The sequence below is a fragment of the Dendrobates tinctorius genome, unplaced genomic scaffold, assembly GCF_039654945.1.
Source record: "Dendrobates tinctorius isolate UK_male_01 unplaced genomic scaffold, ASM3965494v1 ptg000022l, whole genome shotgun sequence".
In the NCBI taxonomy this organism is placed as follows: domain Eukaryota; kingdom Metazoa; phylum Chordata; class Amphibia; order Anura; family Dendrobatidae; genus Dendrobates; species Dendrobates tinctorius.
The window spans coordinates 47,429,035-47,449,497 of NW_027361690.1; the positions used below are offsets into that span (position 1 = coordinate 47,429,035).

Genomic DNA, 20,463 nt, shown 5'->3' on the forward strand with positions numbered 1-20,463 from the left:
TAACACTTGGAAGGTTTTCTTTCATTGGTGTCGAGAACACGGGGTTGCGCCATTATCCTTTTCGGTCCCCAACATCCTGGCTTTTCTGCAGTCCGGCCTAGACGCAGGGTTGGCGCCGAGTTCCCTTAGGAGGCAGATATCGGCCTTGTCGGTCCTTTTTCAGCGAAAGATCGCTACCAATATGCAGGTCAGGACGTTCATTCAGGGGGTCTCTCATTTGGTGCCCCCCTATAGAGCACCCATAGACGCCTGGGACCTTAACCTGGTCCTGGGTGTCCTACAGGAAGCCCCGTTTGAACCGTTACAGGAAATTTCATTGTCATATCTCTCCAGGAAGGTTGTATTCTTGGTAGCCATAACTTCCATTAGGCGGGTCTCGGAGTTAGGAGCATTATCTTGCAGAGCTCCTTTTCTGACTTTTTTTAAGGATAAAGTAGTCCTTAGACCACCGCCGCCTTTTCTGCCGAAGGTCGTGTCCTCTTTCCATATTAATGAGGACATTGTTCTGCCTTCGTTTTGTCCAGCGCCAGTACACAGAGTGGAATGGGCGCTCCACTCTTTAGATCTGGTAAGAGCTCTCAGGAGGTACGTGTCAAGGACAGCACCTTTTCGCCAGACGGACTCGTTGTTTGTGATTCCCGAAGGGCGCAGGAAGGGTCTCGCAGCCTCACGGTCAACCATAGCCAGATGGATTCGCCTAACTATTCAGGAGGCTTACCGTATTAGAGGCGCACCGATTCCAACAGGGATAGGGGCGCACTCTACTCGGGCAGTGGGCGCTTCGGCACCAGGCTTCGGCAGAGCAGGTATGCAAAGCAGCAACCTGGTCCAGCCTGCACACATTTTATAAGCATTACAATGTGCATACTCAGGCCTCGTCGGATGCGAGCCTGGGTAGGAAAATTCTCCAAGCAGCAGTGGCACACCTTTAGACAGGAGGGCATGCGGCTTGGATCGGTGAGTTGTCCTCCCACCCAGGGACTGCTTTAGGACGTCCCACAGTCTCTGTGTCCCCCAATGAGACAAAGGAGAAACATGGATTTTTGTGAGTACTCACCGTAAAATCCTTTTCTCCGAGACGCTCATTGGGGGACACAGCACCCACCCTGATAGCCAGTTGGCTCTTGTTTATTTAATTAGTATAATTCCTTATTTAATGTAGGGTGGTCCTTTTTCAGACATATGATTTTCTGCGTTAAGGCCAATTTATGGATGTTCTCCTACTGCTTTTGCACTAAACTGGTTTCCACCCGCTATCGGGGCGAGGGTGTATGCGGCGGAGGAGGAGCTAACTTGTTTTTTGTATGCCTAGTGTCAGCCTCCAGACGGCAGTAGCACACACCCACAGTCTCTGTGTCCCCCAATGAGCGTCTCGGAGAAAAGGATTTTACGGTGAATACTCACAAAAATCCATGTTTCCGCTATGACATGGGATTGCTTCTGCTGCCACCCTACTTTTTTGGTGGTACTAACCTCAGCCACTGTTGCTAATGGTTCCACTGCTTCCCAAGCTAGTTCCAAGGTGACAGGCTACTGAGAACCAGAAGTACCAAACTTATGAATGAATAGATCAAGTGCCCATCTACTTTTTTATTAATAGCAGCTGAAATGTGATGGCATGGCCAGCATTGCAAGTCAACCTTTGCATCATGCATTTGGCCACACCTGTGTTACAAGCCTACACATAGCATCTAATTCATCACGGGTGTTTTGTACTCCAGTCTTGATGAACAGTGCGCTGGAGTTAGATGCCCCAAATTCATTATGTCTTAAGACAGTCCAAACCGTTTTACTCCAGACTTCTGTCAATAAGTGCTGAATGTGAATACTTTTATGGCCAATGATGACAGAAGTATTCTTGGAGTGATACCTTTATTGACTATCCAGAAAATATGTTTGCAAGCTTTCAGAGCACAGAGGCTCCTTCTTCAGGCAGGATCACAAATGAATTAAATCACCGAGTTTTAACTGTGTATGAAAGGATTCAATGACACTTCACATATCTTCTGTGCTCTTCTGGATTAGGCGCACTTGCTGAGCAGTGTTCACAGCTGTATACGTTGGTACAAACAACAGAGCAGTTTACTGCAGGAAAGAGGACTGGAGGAAAATGACGACGAGGACTATATGGCGTGTCTACAAGAAATTGATGAGATTCTGGAGTCAATAACCAGGAGAATGAGCAAATGTGATTTGGAAGAGTTTGAACTGGTAAAGTTTCTTACTAAGTCAGGTTAATACTTGGAAGACTAATAATGATTGTAACTAATTGGGGTGAGTTTTAACATTTTTGGGATCCTTACGAGCACCACTGCTTGACCTCAACCCCCATAATCCTCAAATCTCTTCCTTTGTGCCTGACCACTTGTCCTAGTAGCCCATTGTCAGTTAGCGGCCCTTCTATGATAACATTTTTTGTAAGAGTGATGTTAACCATGCGCTCCTCCATTCGAACCAGGACAAGTCAGCAGATTTCTCTATGTCATCTGGAGTTGGGATGAAAAATTATAACTACGCGGTTCTGGTTATGGGAGTGTGTGAGGTGCTAATAGAGTACAACTTTACCACATCAGACTTTAGGTAAGAATGATATCATTAATATTTCTATCATACGTGTAATCTATTGGCAGGTCGCAGTATTAGTGCTAGAACTTCTGCAGCAAATGACGCTGCAACAAAAATAGCTGCAGACTTCCTTGCAGATCTGAAGTGGATCCAAAGTCCATTTCACCATTTGTACGGCATGCAATGAAATCGGAGGGATATGTGCAGCATAAATTGCTGTTTTATCTCCTTACTGTGTGTCCACGAGCGTTCGTTTGATCACAATTCTGTTACTTTACAATGGAAAATCTGTATTACACCCAACGTTTATATACCTTTTTAATATCAGAAGTTCAAAGCTACATCCTCGTGTTAACACAGTAAATGCTGGCATGCTCCCCTGTACGTTTCGTCGTATAGCAAGTGATGTGGAATACTTGGCATTGTAAAAGGGGTATTTTCTTTCTTTATGTTCATTTTTATATCATCTATGTTTGCAGCAAAAGTAAGTTTGAAGAAATATTGGGAATATTTAAGTGTTACAGCAAACTTGTTGACATCTTAAAAGAGAAATCTGCAAAAGGTCGATCAGCAGGCAGTAATAAAGCTTACAGGAGCATTCTATCTATGGGATTTGTTTCCACACTTTTAACAGCTTTATTCAGGTATGTTATTTTCTGTTATTGCATAGACTTCTCTATCCTGGAGAATTATAATGATCCGTCTTTCTGGGAGCACTCTGGATGGTTGCTCAGACTACGTAATTTACATTTTCATGTATTCATTTGCAGAGACAGCATGAAAGTCCATGAGGAAAGTCTTAGTATTCTTCGATCCAGCTTAGATTTCATGAGATACGCCGTAGGCATAGCACTGCAGAAAATTCAGCAACTGAAAGAGACTGGGGTCACAGATGGACCTGATGGTCAGAACAGTGAGAAGATGCTCCACAACATTTGTGAGATAACTAGGTAAAGAACAGGAACATTCCTTAAATAGTAACTATTGTTTTGTAAAATATTTATACTGTTTATGACAGACACAGTATAGTGTTGCAGATTGGTGGGAGTCCGGGTCCTGAGACCTTCATGGGTCTTACGGTCCCGTCACACATAAAGATGCACCAGCGATCCCGACAACGATACGACCTTGTCAGGATCGCTGGTGCATCGCTACATGATCGCTGGTGAGCTGCCAAACAGGCAGCTTCACCAGCAATCAGCATAAGCGAGGACGCTGGTCTCTAAGGTAAATATCGTGTTACTAAGCGGCGCGTGTCACTTAATTACCCGATGTATACCTTAGAAATCTGCGTGCTCGCGCCGGGAGCTGCGAGCACGCTGGTCTCTAAGGTACACATCGGGTAACTAAGTGACGCGCGCCGCTTAGTAACCCGATATTTACCTTAGAGACCAGCTCCCAGCGCCTGCTTAGAGCGCTGGGAACGTCGCTGATCGTTGGCTCCCGCTGCCACACGCAGCGATGCGCGCTGGTCAGCGGGAGAGCAACGATGAGAAAATGGCCCAGGCCAATTGAGCATGATCAGCGATAACCGGGGGGGGCGGTCGCTGATCCCCGTCACACGCAGCGATCTCGCTGGCGAGATCGCTGTGGCGTCACAAAATCAGCGATCTCTCTCGATAGCGAGATCGCTGTGTGTGACGGGGCCTTTAGGCTTTGTGTCTAATTAGTCAAAACACTGCTCTGAAGTGTGCAGCTCCTATGTAAGCTGCTTGTACAGAACTGTCTAAGGGGATCAGTAGCTCTATGGGTCAGTAAGCCAAACCTCCGACTCCACAGTACAGTCAGTAAGTCTATGGGTTGGTACATAGCTCTGTGAGTGAATGTACAGAACTATAGACTTAATATTAAACCCATACACCATTATGTGGCAAACTACACCCTTGAGCAGTGTTTTCACCAATTGGTGGGGTCTTTGCAACCGGACCTTTACCAATTTGAATCTCTAAGCAGCGCCTATCTATTATATACTTGCCTAAAATTGTCCGGCATCCACTTCCGTCAGGACGTCCTCGAATCCCACAATCCACCGCTCCGCACTGGAAGTACGCCGACCGCCATATTGGAATACCCAAGTGATGGGTATTCCAATATGGCACCCGCTGGTGGTACCAGGCCCTTCCACAGTACCAACAGCGGGACACCCGCCGCCCCCTGACTACACACGCCGGATCCCACCACTGCCTGCCCACCCACCTCCGTGCAGTCACAGCCGGCAGGAAAGACCGTGGCTTGTGGCCTGTGCTGTGGATGGGGTGCGGGCGCCCTCTGGTGGCGCCGCACCTCATCTCCAGCACAGGCCGCAAACCACCGTCTTTCCTGCTGGCTGTGACTGCGCGGAGGTGGGTGGGAAGGCAGCGGCGGGACACACACCCCACACACACTGCCTTCCCGATGTCATAGCATCGGGCCCACCTCTAGTAATCTATAACAACGTTGACAAAATGATGGTTACACTTCAATGAAGATAGTATTTGTTCAGTATTTTCAATTGATTTATAAAGACCTACAGAGGCATGTAAAAGTTTGGGCACCCCTGGTTAAAATTACTGTTATTGTGAACAGTTAAGCAAGTTGAAAATGAAATAATCTCTAAAACGCAAGTTTAAGATAACACTTGTCCTTTCTATTTTAGGCAAAAAAAAAGGTCATTTTTTACATTTTAAAAATTACAAATTGATGGACATTGGTCTTTACTCCATTGCTTCATTGGGGGACACAGGAACCATGGGTGTATGCTGCTGCCACTAGGAGGCTGACACTATGCACATAAAAAAAAGTTAGCTCCTCCTCCGCAGTATACACCCCATCGGCTGGCGTTCAATTACTCAGTTTAGCTTAGTGTCAGTAGGAGGTGGACACGGGTCTTTCATTAGACCCTTATAATAATAATTTTTATTTTTATATAGCGCTAACATATTCCGCAGCGCTTTACAGTTTGCACACATTTTCATCACTGTCCCCGATGGGGCTCACAATCTAAATTCCCTATCAGTATGTCTTTGGAGTGTGGTAGGAAACCGGAGTACCCAGAGGAAGCCCACGCAAACACGGGGAGAACATACAAACTCCTTGCAGATGTTGTCCTTGGTGGGATTCGAACCCAGGACCCCAGCGCTAACCACTGAGCCACCGTGCTGCCCATATCTACCTCAGTGTGCGTCGTTCCCTTTCAGGTTTTCTGGAGGGATACAGAGTGAATAGTCACTGCTGTACTCCCACAAAGAGACTATGAGTACGGCGTGTACTGCCACCCCGTATCCTCATGTGTCTACATGGCAGGATCAAGAGTCTAACACGGATGAGTGTCCAGGCGACCCAGTCTGATCTTAGCCCCGTCTCCTTCCCACTCCCCCACCAGAGCCTGTCGGTCAAGGGAGACACGGACATCCGAGAGGAGATCTATTCATATGGACGTCTGGATTCTTCCGGGATAGAGGTACCCCATTGCTTCCTCAGGTACCCCTTTAGGACAAGACTACGGAGGGTAAGTATTTCCCTCCACGACTCCTCTAACTGGGCCATTAGTAGTTCCCCCTGGGCGGTGGAGTTCCCCCTGCAGGCTCCAAAGGAGCGCAGGAAACAGGCATAGGGGCTTCTGTGCGGCGCCTACTCTTTCGGAGTCTGGCTGGGGCTTACCGCCGGGGCTTACCGCCGCGGTTTTGCGTCTCCTGTCAGGCCTCCGCGCCGACCCGCGCTCCTCTAGCGGCCGCCGGCTCTAATACAGGCCCCGGCTTCTATTCGGGCCTTGTCCTGACGCGCGGCCACGCCCTTTTCTTCAGGCGGGCTTTCTCCCACCCGTCCTGCCCGCCCACTGCTCCATTCAGGGACGGGAGCCGGCGCTTGGTCCCGTCCACTCCTCCTAATCCTCCTATGGCTCTTTAGCACCGCCATCTTGGTACCACTGGAAGGCCGGTCCGCTCCGCCCCCGTCTTCCCAGACCCACAGTGAGCTAATGACCGCCCACTGCTCAAGGAGGAGGGAGCGTTTTTTCCTCAGGCTGCTGCTCATTTTACCTCAGCCTGTGAGACGGTCGCCGTTTTGCCCTGCCTGCAGGACTCGCAGACCCAAGCAAGCTGCGCAGCCCCCATAGTTGGAAGTCGCTTCAGGACACCGGTTCTGTGAGTAGCTCTGCTCTGCAGACTGACACCCTCCTCGGCTCTGTGTCCCCTAACCGTCTGGCACTGTTAGTGGTTAGCTCACCATGTCTAATTCTAAATCTCTTCTCTCTCGCCCTCCTGCCACCTCCTCTTCCTCTGCGGTGGTCAGTCACTTTGTTTGTTCTTCTTGTAATCGCATATTTCCATCAGGTCAGTCCTCTCCCCTCTGTCAGGACTGCAGCAACCCTATTGAACCCACCGTCCAGGAGCCCCCTGTTGTCCCAAGCAAGAGTGAGGCCCCTATCCCTGGGTGGGCTTCATCTCTGTCACAATCTGTGGCGGACCTCACCAGGGTGTCTCAGTCCCTGGTGTCGGTACACGATAAGTTGCCCCTGCAGGACCCAGCAGGTCACAAGAAGCTCCGTCTGAGCCTGCCAATAATAGCCGCAAAAGATCCAGACAGGAGCATCGGTCCGGTTCCTCTTCCCGTTCCGTCTCGCCCCATAGTCCGATCCAGCGGCCCTCTTCCCGGTCATCCTCTCCTGAGCCAGGCGAGGCTTTTTCGGATGCGTGCTCTGAGGATGCTTTTGAGCTGGACTCAGACCAAATCGCTGACATGAGGGATGTGGTCCAGAGTCTCATTGGAGCGATCAACCAGACTTTCAATATCAAGGATTCGCCCGCGGAACCCGCAGATCAGGGGGTTTCGTTCAGGCAGTCTAAACCTCCTTCCAAGGTCTTCGCTCCTCATTCAGAATTCCAGAAACTCCTGACCAGGGAAAGAGAAAATCCAAACAGGCGCTTTCAAAGAGGAAAACGCCTTGGTGTGTTATATCCTTTCTCTCCGGACCTCACCGCAGACTGGTCAACTTCTCCTTCCGTGGATCCGCAGGTTTCCAGGCTATCTCACAACACAGTCCTTCCCATTTCTGGTGGAGCATCCTTGGGAGATCCTAATGACAGAATCATAGAATCCCTTGCGAAATCGGCGTTCCATCCCGCTGCCGAAGCGGCGGCAGCTGCTCTAAGCCCCTCTTTTTCTTCTACTTGGGTTTCAAAGGCCATTGCCAAATGGGCTAAGGATCTCCGTCAGAGCATACTGGCCAGAGCTCAGCCATAGCAGCTGGCGGATCTCGCCGACCAGATTTGTCACGCAGGCGAATATTTGGTCTCGGCCTCCCTAAATGCCGCGTTTTGCGCAGTCCAGGCATCTAGCAACGTGGTGACAATTCGGCGCATGGTTTGGCTCAAGGCATGGCAGGCGGACTTGTCATCCAAAAAGTCTCTCACCAGCCTACCTTTTCAGGGATCGCGTCTCTTCGGCGACAGGCTGGACCAGATTATTAAGGACGCCACTGGGGGCACAAGATCCCTTCGTCCCCTGTCCAAACCGTCTGCCTCCTCCAAAACGTCAGTTTTGGGCCTTTCGGCCTTTTCGTCGCTTCACAACATCAGGCGCGCCTTCCCAACAGCAGAGACAACAAGCGCGCCAGGATAGGAAAAGAGTTTCCTTTAGGTTCAATCCTTCCTGGCGCTCCTATTCCTCCCAAGGTAGATCCACCAGGTCCAGACCTGGAAGGTTGTCCTCTGCATGACTATCATCAGAATCCCAGCGCATCCCTCAGGCTAGGCGGCCGCCTTCTTGCCTTCAAGGATGTTTGGCTCACCTCGGTGGAAGACACCTGGGTCAGGGATACAAGAGAGAATATGTTTTGCGTCCGCGGGATCGTTTCCCGTCCCCCAGAAGGACCCCGCCTTGGTTCCAGCTTTCTTCACAGCCATCGCCTCTCTCCTCAGTTCGGGGGTGATTGTTCCTGTACCAGAAGGAGAACGCTTCACAGGTTTTTACTCCAACCTGTTTGTAGTGCCGAAAAAAGGCGGTACAGTTCGGCCCATTCTAGATCTAAAATTACTGAACAAAAGGGTCCGTCTGCGACATTTCAGGATAGAGTCCCTTCGTTCAGTAATTGCCTCCATGGAGGCACAGGAATTTCTGTGCTCCATAGACATTCAGGACGGCTATCTCCATGTCCCCATCTTCCCGGGACATCAGAGATTCCTGCGCTTCGCGATTCAGCAGGAGCATTTCCAGTTTGTCGCCCTACCTTTCGGTCTCGCCACCGCTCCCAGGGTTTTTACAAAAATCATGGCAGCATTGATGGCCATCTTGAGGATCAGGGGGCTCGTACTCTTTCCGTACCTTGACGACATTCTCATCAAAACTCCGTCCTTACCCCAGGCTCAAGAAAGCCTGAACATCGTTCGTGACACCCTTTCTCGATTCGGGTGGATCATCAACAGGAAAAAGTCCTGCCTGGTCCCAACCCAACGCCTTGTGTTCCTAGGCTTACTTTTCGACACCCTTCAGGCAAGAGTCTTCCTTCCCAAGGAGAAGAGAGTAACTCTTCAGCGGGAGATTCGCTTGCTTCAGGGCCCGCGGCTCATTTCTCTCCGATCAGCCAAGAGGGTTCTAGGGAGAATTGTGGCAACGTCGGAAGCGATTTCCTTCGCTCAATTTCTTTCAAGACCGCTTCAGCAGGCCATTCTGTCGCAGTGGAGCAGATCTGTCTCCTCCCTGGATCGCCCAATTCGACACTCCTATCAGGTCAAGCTGTCCCTCAACTGGTGGCTAACATCACCTCTCATTTCCCAGGGCCGGTCCGTCCTTCCGGTGCATTGGCAAATGGTGACGACGGACGCCAGCCTTCTCAGCTGGGGCGCGGTGTTTTGCCATCTGACCGTCCAGGGTCGTTGGTTGACGCAGGAGGCCGCTCTCCCGATCAACGTCCTAGAGATACGGGCAATTTTTCTGTCCCTATTTCATTGGGACAAACTGCTCAAGGGTCTGCCAGTTCGGATTCAAACGGACAGTGCCACAGCAGTGGCATACGCCAACCACTAGGGAGGGACTCGGAGTTCCTTGGCGTTGGCCGAGGTGTCCAAAATCCTTCACTGGGCAGAGAGGTCAGTTCCAGCAATATCCGCGGTACATATTCCCGGCGTGGAAAACGGGGCCGCCGACTTTCTCAGTCGCGAGGGTCTCGCGGCAGGGGAATGGTCCCTGCATCAGGAGGTCTTCCATCAGATTTGTCTTCGATGGAGGACCCCGGACGTGGACCTTATGGCATCCCGTCTGAATAGGAAGGTTACACGGTTTGTGTCCAGGGCCCGCAATCCCCTCGCGGTGGGCGCCGATGCTCTCACCATTCCTTGGTCACAGTTCCCACTTCCCTTTCTGTTCCCTCCTCTTTCTCTTCTCCCCAAACTGTTGAAGAAGATCAAGGCAGAAGGGGTGCCAGTCATCCTAATCACGCCCGATTGGCCCAGAAGGTCTTGGTTCGCGGACATCGTCAACCTTCTCGCGGACGCTCCCTGGAGGCTTCCAGACAGACCAGATCTGCTGTCTCAGGGTCCGATTTGCCACCCCAATTCTCAGTCGCTCAATTTGATGGCGTGGCCGTTGAGACCTCAGTTCTGAAGGGGTCAGGCTTTTCAGATCAGGTTATTCACACGATGATCCGGGCTAGGAAGCCATCGTCTTCCAGGATATACTATCGCACATGGAAGGCCTATTTCTGTTGGTGCGAGTCCAATCAGATTCAGCCTATGTTCTTTTCGCTTCCTTCGGTTCTGGCATTTCTCCAGGCGGGTCTGGACGCTGGTCTTGCCCTTAGCTCTCTAAAGGGGCAAGTTTCGGCACTTTCCATTCTTTTCCAGAAGACGACGTCCTCTCGCCCGCAGGTCAGAACTTTTCTGCAGGGGGCAGCTCATGCAACACCGCCGTATCGCGTTCCCGTGGACCCCTGGGATCTCAATCTTGTCCTAGAGGCCCTACAAAGTCCCCCCCCTTTGAGCCTCTCAGGGAAGTCTCTCTATCCTTTCTTTCCTGGAAAGTGGCCTTTCTCGTGGCCATTACTTCCATCCGGCGCGTCTCGAAATTGGCGGCCCTTTCTTGTCGACCCCCTTTCTTGGTAATTCACCAGGATAAGGTGGTACTGCGGCCTCCGCCTTCCTTCCTACCCAAGGTGGTTTCTACTTTCCACCTGAATGAAGACATCGTTCTACCTTCATTTTGTCCGGCTCCAATTCATCCCCGGGAACGCTCTTCGAACAAGTTAGACCTGGTCAGGACGAGAAAGGTCTATTTGGCTAGAACGGATGCGTTCCGAAAGATGGACTCCCTTTTCGTCATCCCAGATGGTGCACAAAAGGGCTTTCCGGCCTCCAAGGCGACTATTGCTCGCTGGATTAAATCAGCAATCTTGGAGGCTTACCGGGTCAAGAACAGAGTGCCCCCTCATGGGGTTAAGGCTCACTCCACCCGGGCAGTGGGTGCTTCCTGGGCGGTGCACCACAGGGCTTCCGCGCTGCAGCTTCGTAAGGCTGCAACCTCGTCTTCGGTCCACACGTTTGCAAAGTTTTACAGGGTCCACAACTACGCTTTGGCAGACACCAGCCTAGGAAGAAGGATCTTGCATGCAGCGGTGGTGAGTCCGCTGGCCTGATGGAAGTTTGCTTTTCCCTCCCCAGTGACTGCTTTGGAACGTCCCATGGTTCCTGTGTCCCCCAATGAAGCGATGGAGAAAACAGGATTTTGGTTGCTCACCGTAAAATATGTTTCTCGGAGTCTTCATTGGGGGACACAGCACCCTCCCATGTTCGCAACTTCTGTTTCCTGTATTATAGTTACAGTTGAGTTGTCCGTTTGTTCTCTATTCTATTGCTTCTCCTACTGCTTTCTCACTAACTGAGTAATTGAACCAGCCGGTGGGGTGTATACTGCGGAGGAGGAGCTAACTTTTTTTATGTGCATAGTGGCAGCCTCCTAGTGGCAGCAGTATACACCCATGGTTCCTGTGTCCCCCAATGAAGGCTCCGAGAAACAGATTTTACGGTAAGCAACCAAAATCCTGTTTTTTCAATCTATGTAACTACAGTAGTGTTCAAAATGATAGCTGTCCAATATGACTACCCAGATTAACCAATGTTGGTATAAATTATATTCTTACATGTCAAACAATTTACCAGTTGGTGCAGTAGATTGTAAGAAAACCAAAAGCCTCTGCATTCATAATTAGAGATGAGCGAATTTGTTCGGATTCCCTCTTATTCGGCAAGCTATAGCGCTTACTGAATGAGCTGCAGAGGGAACCCGGATACATGGAGCGCGTCGGGCTTGTGTTCAAAATAACAGCAGTGTGGAGTTCAATTAGTGAGACCAATCATTCTGTGAAGAAACTGGTGTGAATCGGGTTGCCCTTATTTAAGGGTGAAGCCAGGACATGTTGTATGTGCATTTCTCCTTGAAAGCCTGAGAAATATGGGTCGTTCGAGACATTGTTATACTTTAATATATGTTATTAGTGACAAATGAGTCTGTGCCATAAACTGATGACTTATGGAAACTTTCCATCTAACCACGTAGGGTGTTAATGTGGAGATATACCTCGATACCATGCGCAGCTGAGAACTCTGGGAAGAAGGACAAAGGGAAGAACATCTCTTTGTTATGCTTGGAGTGCTTGGTGCAAATATTTCAAACCATCCAGCTGCACTATCAGCCAAAAATCTCACAATTTCTTGCTGCTTTGGGTAAAGTATTTGCCAAAAATCTCCTTGAATGTAACTCATTCTTAGGAAATCCTGTGCCATCGCTTACACTTTGCTTCTGTTGTGTTGTACTGCAGTTACTGAGCCATTAAATACATGTTTTGACCAGCATGTTGACAATTTTGTGTCCGCTATGCCGCTTCAATACTATATGTTGTACTTTTTTAGATGATGATGATGAGATGGAAGATGGCACGGTAAACATCTTGGAAAAAACATTGTCACTGATTACACAGTTTCAGGTAAGTTTTCAATGTGGAATTACTATTCAGATTTGTTATGGTATTTTAGGAGAAAAGCAATTTTTGTTCATTTGAGGTCCATATAATAGTTCTTATACCTGCATACAACGTTATATTTGCTGTCAAAAGTGAATAAGCCTCCAATGGAATATGTCAACACAGATTGTCATGGCCTCTATGACTAACATTTAGTAGCATATTACTAAACTCCTTTTCCCTGTAGTTGGCTTGCCGTTTCCCAAACTTATTTTCTCTATAGTTGGCCTGGAGTCTCCTAAACTTCTTTTCTCTGTAGTTGGCCTAGTGTTTCCTTAGGTCCTTTCTCTGTAATTGGCTTTCTTTTTACTGAACCCCTTTTCTCTGTAGTTGGTTTGCCATTTCCTGAACCCCTTTTCTCTGTAGTTGGCTTGCTGTTTCCTAAACTCCTTTTCTCTGAAGTTGACCTGCCATTTCCTGAACCCCTTTTCTCTGTAGTTGGTTTGCCATTTCCTGAACCCCTTTTCTCTGTAGTTGGCTTGCTGTTTCCTAAAACTCTTTTCTTTGTAGTTGACCTGCCATTTCCTGAACTCCTTTTCTCTGTAGTTGACCTGCCATTTCCTGACCCCCTTTTCTCTGTAGTTGACCTGCCATTTCCTGAACCCCTTTTATCTGTAGTTGACCTGCCATTTCCTGAACCCCTTTTCTCTGTAGTTGTCTTGCGGTTTCCTGAACTCCTTTTCTCTGTAGTTGACCTGGCATTTCCTGAGCCCCTTTTCTCTGTAGTTGACCTGCCATTTCCTGAACCCCTTTTCTCTGTAGTTGACCTGCCATTTCCTGAGCCCCTTTTCTCTGTAGTTGACCTGCCATCTCCTGAACCCCTTTTCTCTGTAGTTGACCTGCCATTTCCTGAACCTCTTTTCTCTGTAGTTGACCTGCCATTTCCTGAACCCCTTTGCTCTGTAGTTGGCTTGCTGTTTCCTAAAACTCTTTTCTTTGTAGTTGACCTGCCATTTCCTGAACTCCTTTTCTCTGTAGTTGACCTGCCATTTCCTGAACCCCTTTTCTCTGTAGTTGTCTTGCGGTTTCCTGAACTCCTTTTCTCTGTAGTTGACCTGGCATTTCCTGAGCCCCTTTTCTCTGTAGTTGACCTGCCATTTCCTGAACCCCTTTTCTCTGTAGTTGACCTGCCATTTCCTGAGCCCCTTTTCTCTGTAGTTGACCTGCCATTTCCTGAACCCCTTTTCTCTGTAGTTGACCTGCCATTTCCTGAGCCCCTTTTCTCTGTAGTTGACCTGCCATTTCCTGAACCCCTTTTCTCTGTAGTTGACCTGCCATTTCCTGAACCTCTTTTCTCTGTAGTTGACCTGCCATTTCCTGAACCCCTTTGCTCTGTAGTTGGCTTGCTGTTTCCTAAAACTCTTTTCTTTGTAGTTGACCTGCCATTTCCTGAACTCCTTTTCTCTGTAGTTGACCTGCCATTTCCTGACCCCCTTTTCTCTGTAGTTGACCTGCCATTTCCTGAGCCCCTTTTCTCTGTAGTTGACCTGCCATTTCCTGAGCCCCTTTTCTCTGTAGTTGACCTGCCATTTCCTGAACTCCTTTTCTCTGTAGTTGACCTGCCATTTCCTGACCCCCTTTTCTCTGTAGTTGACCTGCCATTTCCTGAACCCCTTTTATCTGTAGTTGACCTGCCATTTCCTGAACCCCTTTTCTCTGTAGTTGTCTTGCTGTTTCCTGAACTCCTTTTCTCTGTAGTTGACCTGGCATTTCCTGAGCCCCTTTTCTCTGTAGTTGACCTGCCATTTCCTGAACCCCTTTTCTCTGTAGTTGACCTGCCATTTCCTGAGCCCCTTTTCTCTGTAGTTGACCTGCCATTTCCTGAACCCCTTTTCTCTGTAGTTGACCTGCCATTTCCTGAACCTCTTTTCTCTGTAGTTGACCTGCCATTTCCTGAACCCCTTTGCTCTGTAGTTGGCTTGCCGTTTCCTGAACTCCTTTTTTCAGTAGTTGGCTTGCTGTTTCCTGAACTCCTTTTCTGTAGTTGGCCTGCCATTTCCTGAACTCCTTTTCTCTGTAGTTGGCCGGCAATTTCCTGAACCCCTTTTCTCTGTAGTTGGCTTGCTGTTTCCTGAACTCCTTTTTCTCTGTAGTTGGCTTGCTGTTTCCTGAACTCCTTTTCTTTGTAGTTGACCTGCCATGTCCTGAACCCCTTTTTCTCTGTAGTTGACCTGCCATTTCCTGAACCCCTTTTCTCTGTAGTTGACCTGCCATTTCCTGAACCCCTTTTCTCTGTAGTTGACCTGCCATTTCCTGAACCTCTTTTCTCTGTAGTTGACCTGCCATTTCCTGAACCCCTTTGCTCTGTAGTTGGCTTGCTGTTTCCTAAAACTCTTTTCTTTGTAGTTGACCTGCCATTTCCTGAACTCCTTTTCTCTGTAGTTGACCTGCCATTTCCTGAGCCCCTTTTCTCTGTAGTTGACCTGCCATTTCCTGAACCCCTTTTATCTGTAGTTGACCTGCCATTTCCTGAACCCCTTTTCTCTGTAGTTGTCTTGCGGTTTCCTGAACTCCTTTTCTCTGTAGTTGACCTGGCATTTCCTGAGCCCCTTTTCTCTGTAGTTGACCTGCCATTTCCTGAACCCCTTTTCTCTGTAGTTGACCTGCCATTTCCTGAGCCCCTTTTCTCTGTAGTTGACCTGCCATTTCCTGAACCCCTTTTCTCTGTAGTTGACCTGCCATTTCCTGAACCTCTTTTCTCTGTAGTTGACCTGCCATTTCCTGAACCCCTTTGCTCTGTAGTTGGCTTGCTGTTTCCTAAAACTCTTTTCTTTGTAGTTGACCTGCCATTTCCTGAACTCCTTTTCTCTGTAGTTGACCTGCCATTTCCTGAGCCCCTTTTCTCTGTAGTTGACCTGCCATTTCCTGAACCCCTTTTATCTGTAGTTGACCTGCCATTTCCTGAACCCCTTTTCTCTGTAGTTGTCTTGCGGTTTCCTGAACTCCTTTTCTCTGTAGTTGACCTGGCATTTCCTGAGCCCCTTTTCTCTGTAGTTGACCTGCCATTTCCTGAACCCCTTTTCTCTGTAGTTGACCTGCCATTTCCTGAGCCCCTTTTCTCTGTAGTTGACCTGCCATTTCCTGAACCCCTTTTCTCTGTAGTTGACCTGCCATTTCCTGAACCTCTTTTCTCTGTAGTTGACCTGCCATTTCCTGAACCCCTTTGCTCTGTAGTTGGCTTGCTGTTTCCTAAAACTCTTTTCTTTGTAGTTGACCTGCCATTTCCTGAACTCCTTTTCTCTGTAGTTGACCTGCCATTTCCTGAGCCCCTTTTCTCTGTAGTTGACCTGCCATTTCCTGAACCCCTTTTATCTGTAGTTGACCTGCCATTTCCTGAACCCCTTTTCTCTGTAGTTGACCTGCCATTTCCTGAGCCCCTTTTCTCTGTAGTTGACCTGCCATTTCCTGAGCCCCTTTTCTCTGTAGTTGACCTGCCATTTCCTGAACCTCTTTTCTCTGTAGTTGACCTGCCATTTCCTGAGCCCCTTTTCTCTGTAGTTGACCTGCCATTTCCTGAACCCCTTTTCTCTGTAGTTGGCTTGCTGTTTCCTAAAACTCTTTTCTTTGTAGTTGACCTGCCATTTCCTGAACTCCTTTTCTCTGTAGTTGACCTGCCATTTCCTGACCCCCTTTTCTCTGTAGTTGACCTGCCATTTCCTGAACCCCTTTTATCTGTAGTTGACCTGCCATTTCCTGAACCCCTTTTCTCTGTAGTTGTCTTGCTGTTTCCTGAACTCCTTTTCTCTGTAGTTGACCTGGCATTTCCTGAGCCCCTTTTCTCTGTAGTTGACCTGCCATTTCCTGAACCCCTTTTCGCTGTAGTTGACCTGCCATTTCCTGAGCCCCTTTTCTCTGTAGTTGACCTGCCATTTCCTGAACCCCTTTTCTCTGTAGTTGACCTGCCATTTCCTGAACCTCTTTTCTCTGTAGTTGACCTGCCATTTCCTGAACCCCTTTGCTCTGTAGTTGGCTTGCCGTTTCCTGAACTCCTTTTTTCAGTAGTTGGCTTGCTGTTTCCTGAACTCCTTTTCTGTAGTTGGCCTGCCATTTCCTGAACTCCTTTTCTCTGTAGTTGGCCGGCCATTTCCTGAACCCCTTTTCTCTGTAGTTGGCTTGCTGTTTCCTGAACTCCTTTTTCTCTGTAGTTGGCTTGCTGTTTCCTGAACTCCTTTTCTCTGTAGTTGACCTGCCATTTCCTGAACCTCTTTTCTCTGTAGTTGACCTGCCATTTCCTGAACCCCTTTTCTCTGTAGTTGGCTTGCCATTTCCTGAACTCCTTTTCTTTGTAGTTGACCTGCCATTTCCTGAACCCCTTTTTCTCTGTAGTTGACCTGCCATTTCCTGACCCCCTTTTCTCTGTAGTTGGCTTGCTGTTTCCTGAACTCATTTTCTCTGTAGTTGGCCTGCTGTTTTCTATTTGCACATATCTGTAATTTTACTCCACAGAGATCTCTTACAAATCAACTGAGCTCTGGAGAAGATGAGTTTAACAGTAAAGAAGCTGTGCTGTTAGTCAGTATCCTGTCCACATTATACAGATTTCTGGACACATCATCTCAGCAGGTCAGTTTGTACACAATGACAGGTACTCCACCTAACATGGCGGATTTGTTGTAGATTTTCTATGTAGATCTTGGAAATGGCATTATAGTAGCTATGAACAGAGTTGGTAAAACCCCTTCTATGTATGTCCTGTAGAAGGTAATTGGCGGCACTTAATCCCCTCTATCATTGATGATCAGTGCAATGATGCCCTAGAGCAGGGGTGGGGAATCTTTTTACTGCCAAGGGCCATTTGGATACTTATACCATCCTTCAGGGGTCGCACAAACTCCACAAATTACATTCTGGCACTGGTGTCAGGACGTAATCTTTCATTGCATGCCCTTCAGTGTTCATTAGTGAACACTGCGTGTGTGTGGTAACAGAGCAAGAAGAAATTAATGAGTTTGTGGCAATCAAAACACAGCTCCCTGCCCAAGAATGTGGTCCCTGAGAATCTGCCCGGGAGCCTGATAAAAGGTCATCGAGGGCCGTAAATGGCCCTGGGGCCTGAGGTTCCCCATCCGTGCCCTAGAGGCACATATGATGGTGACACCAGCTGCAAATAATCTAATGGAATTTTACAGCTCTGGCAAAAAATTAAGAGACCACTTTCAAATTTTCAGTTTGTCTGATTTTTCTCTTTATAGGTATATTTTTGAGTAAAATGTAAATTGTTCTTCTGACAACATGACTCCAAATTTCCAAGCAATAAATTTTGCATTTTTTTTCGGACAACGAAAAATGGTCAAAATTAAAAAACCAAAAACAAACCCAGTGCTTAGACCTCAAATAATGCAAAGAAAACAAGTTCATAATCATTTAGAAACAACAATACTAATGTTTTAACTCAGGAAGAGTTCAGAAATCAATATTTTGTGGAATAACCATGATTTTTAATCCCAGCTTTCATGCATCTTGGCATGCTTGCCACCTGTCTTTCATACTGCTTCTGGTGCAAAAATGTAAGCAGTTCTTTGTTTGATGGCTTGTGACTATCCATCATCCTCTTGATTACATTCCAGAGGTTTTCAATGGGGTTCTGGTCTGGAGAATGGGCTCACCATGACAGGGTTTAGATGTAGTGGTCTCTTAATTTCTTCCAGAGCTGTATATACTTCACCAATCCTATCGGATCCCCCAAGTAGATTACATAAATTTGGTAGCAATAGCGCTGAGGTGGATTGGGGGGGGGGGGGGAGGGAGTCTCCTTCGATTAATTAATGGAAAAAATTAGTGAACGATATGATACCATATGAGAACATATTATATAGAAACAGAGGATGTCCCCAGAAGTTCCATAAGATTTGGGAGAGGTGGTGTGACTCACCCTTAATGCAATTGACTCCTAGTGCCATGATTTCATCAATCTCGCGATGCAAACCCTGATGTATTTCCCTTCCAGGGCATGAAAGTGATGGTATATGTGGGATCTGGTGTGTTTTTCTATCACAACCTGACCTGGTACGAGTTCAGAACTCTGATAAAGAACCTGTTAGTTTGAGGGTGCAATGCTTTGTAGTGGACATTATTTCAAATGTTGTGTTTCATTTGTTTTGTTTTTTTTCTTTGCTTGTTTATTCTATTATTGAAATTGTGATATCACATCTACAGTATGTCATTGTGAACAGTGACTATATGGATTAGTCTGACTTTACACTGCTTTGTTATATGTTTGTAATCTTATCCTGTGGAATCTTTCAATAAAAAGAGTTTAAAAAAGAATGTAGATGTACTTGATGCAATAGATCTGAACTCACCGCTTGGGGCTAGAATTTAGCAGACAATAATTTTGAATATTGATTTAATCTTTCTATGCATATTTAAATGTAGAAATTGTCTCTGTCATAGTTTGTACAGATGCTGTCATGGATTGTGAAGATTTGCAAAGATACTGATCTTGGTAAGAATGGCTTCCTTTGATAAAAGTGCAAACTACATTTTTGATTGGTAGAAATGTATATATGAGTTATTACTTTTTTTTTTTTTTTTAATTGAAATAGACTTAAATTTTTACAGGAAATATTTTTTTAGCCATTTTAAATGTTTCACTATCATTTATATGTTACCAACTAATATTATTCTATAATACTTTTTAAGTATATTAAGCTCTCGAACTAACAAACACATAGACTCAGACAAAAGGAAAAAAGGGGGATATGATATAATGTTGTGACTTATTAATATCCATCTCATAGAGGTCATATATTTAACATGGCCCAAACGGAATCCCAAGGAGACCAAATAAGGTTAAATCTCTCTACAGTATTGTCATTAAGTGCTGCTCACAATTCCTGATATCTTTGATGCGAGAATCTAGATCTAGTTGGGAAGGGTGGAGAGGTTTGCTTCCAATGGTAGGCAATCAAACAGCGTGCTGCTGTTAACATATGTAAAAGCAATCTAATGGATCTCTTATATATGGACTTAGGGGAAAAGTTTAATAAAAAGAGCTGAGGATCTAGAAGGACATTTACTGCTAAAACTTTCTTAGTTTGGACGTCGACTTTCACCCAAAACGGTTTAATCAAAGGACACTCCCAAAAAATAAGAAAAATAGAACCTCTATATAGGGCTTACTGCCAGCAAAGGGAAGGAATAGATGGGTCCATTTTATGTAAAAATTCAGGCGTATAGTACCAAAGATTAAGAATTTTGTACTGATTTTCTTTGCATGAAATACAAGATGTAGTCTTTCTTGGCTGCTCTGGTCCAAACATTTTCTCCATTCTACCGCGGTCAGTGTTTTACTCCAGATATTCCTCCTATTTGAGCATTTAAGAGTGTCTAGTTAGGGAATCTGTGTCTGGAGTCTCTAGAATATTGTAAATACTAGATATTAAAGGGAACCTGTCACCTGTTTTGGCCGCTATAAGATGTGGCCATCACCTTTCAGGGCTTATCTACAGCATTCTGTGATAAGCCCCCGGTCCGACCTGAAAGATAAGACAAATAAGTTTTATTATACTCACCTGGGGGGCGGTCCGGTCCAATGGGTGTCGAAGGTTCGGCACCTTCCATCTTCTTGCAACACCACCCTCCTGTTTGCGTCCTCGCTTCCGGCATCGCACTTCTGCGCAGGCGCACTTCTCTGGCGTTGGGAAAGGTCAGAGAGGCCCGGCGCCTGGGCACTGCAGTATTTTACTCTGCCCTCAATAGGGCAGATAAGTATGCCTGCACAGGAGCTCGATGCTGAGGAGCGAGGAAGCAAGCAGGAGGACGGAGTCGCAAGAAGATGGGAGGCACTTGGCCCTGACCTGTGACACCCATCGGACTGGACTGCCCCCCTGGTGAGTATAATAAAACATATTTTTCTTTCAGGTCAGACCGGGGGGCTTATCTACAGCATTATAGAATGCTGTAGATAA

General features: G+C 47.1%; 1 protein-coding gene across 3 annotated transcripts in view; it reads left to right on the plus strand.

The window, feature by feature from the left end:
* Positions 1-20,463, plus strand: part of FANCI (FA complementation group I) — a 115,552-nt gene that overhangs the window by 82,353 nt on the left and 12,736 nt on the right. For all 3 annotated transcript variants that reach the window (XM_073568690.1, XM_073568691.1, XM_073568692.1), the window contains 8 exons: positions 2,026-2,211; positions 2,459-2,580; positions 3,045-3,209; positions 3,336-3,515; positions 12,091-12,257; positions 12,444-12,517; positions 17,000-17,116; positions 18,947-18,998. In XM_073568690.1, coding sequence (XP_073424791.1) covers positions 2,026-2,211; positions 2,459-2,580; positions 3,045-3,209; positions 3,336-3,515; positions 12,091-12,257; positions 12,444-12,517; positions 17,000-17,116; positions 18,947-18,998 — 1,063 coding nt within the window. The remainder of the gene's footprint in view (positions 1-2,025; positions 2,212-2,458; positions 2,581-3,044; positions 3,210-3,335; positions 3,516-12,090; positions 12,258-12,443; positions 12,518-16,999; positions 17,117-18,946; positions 18,999-20,463) is intronic.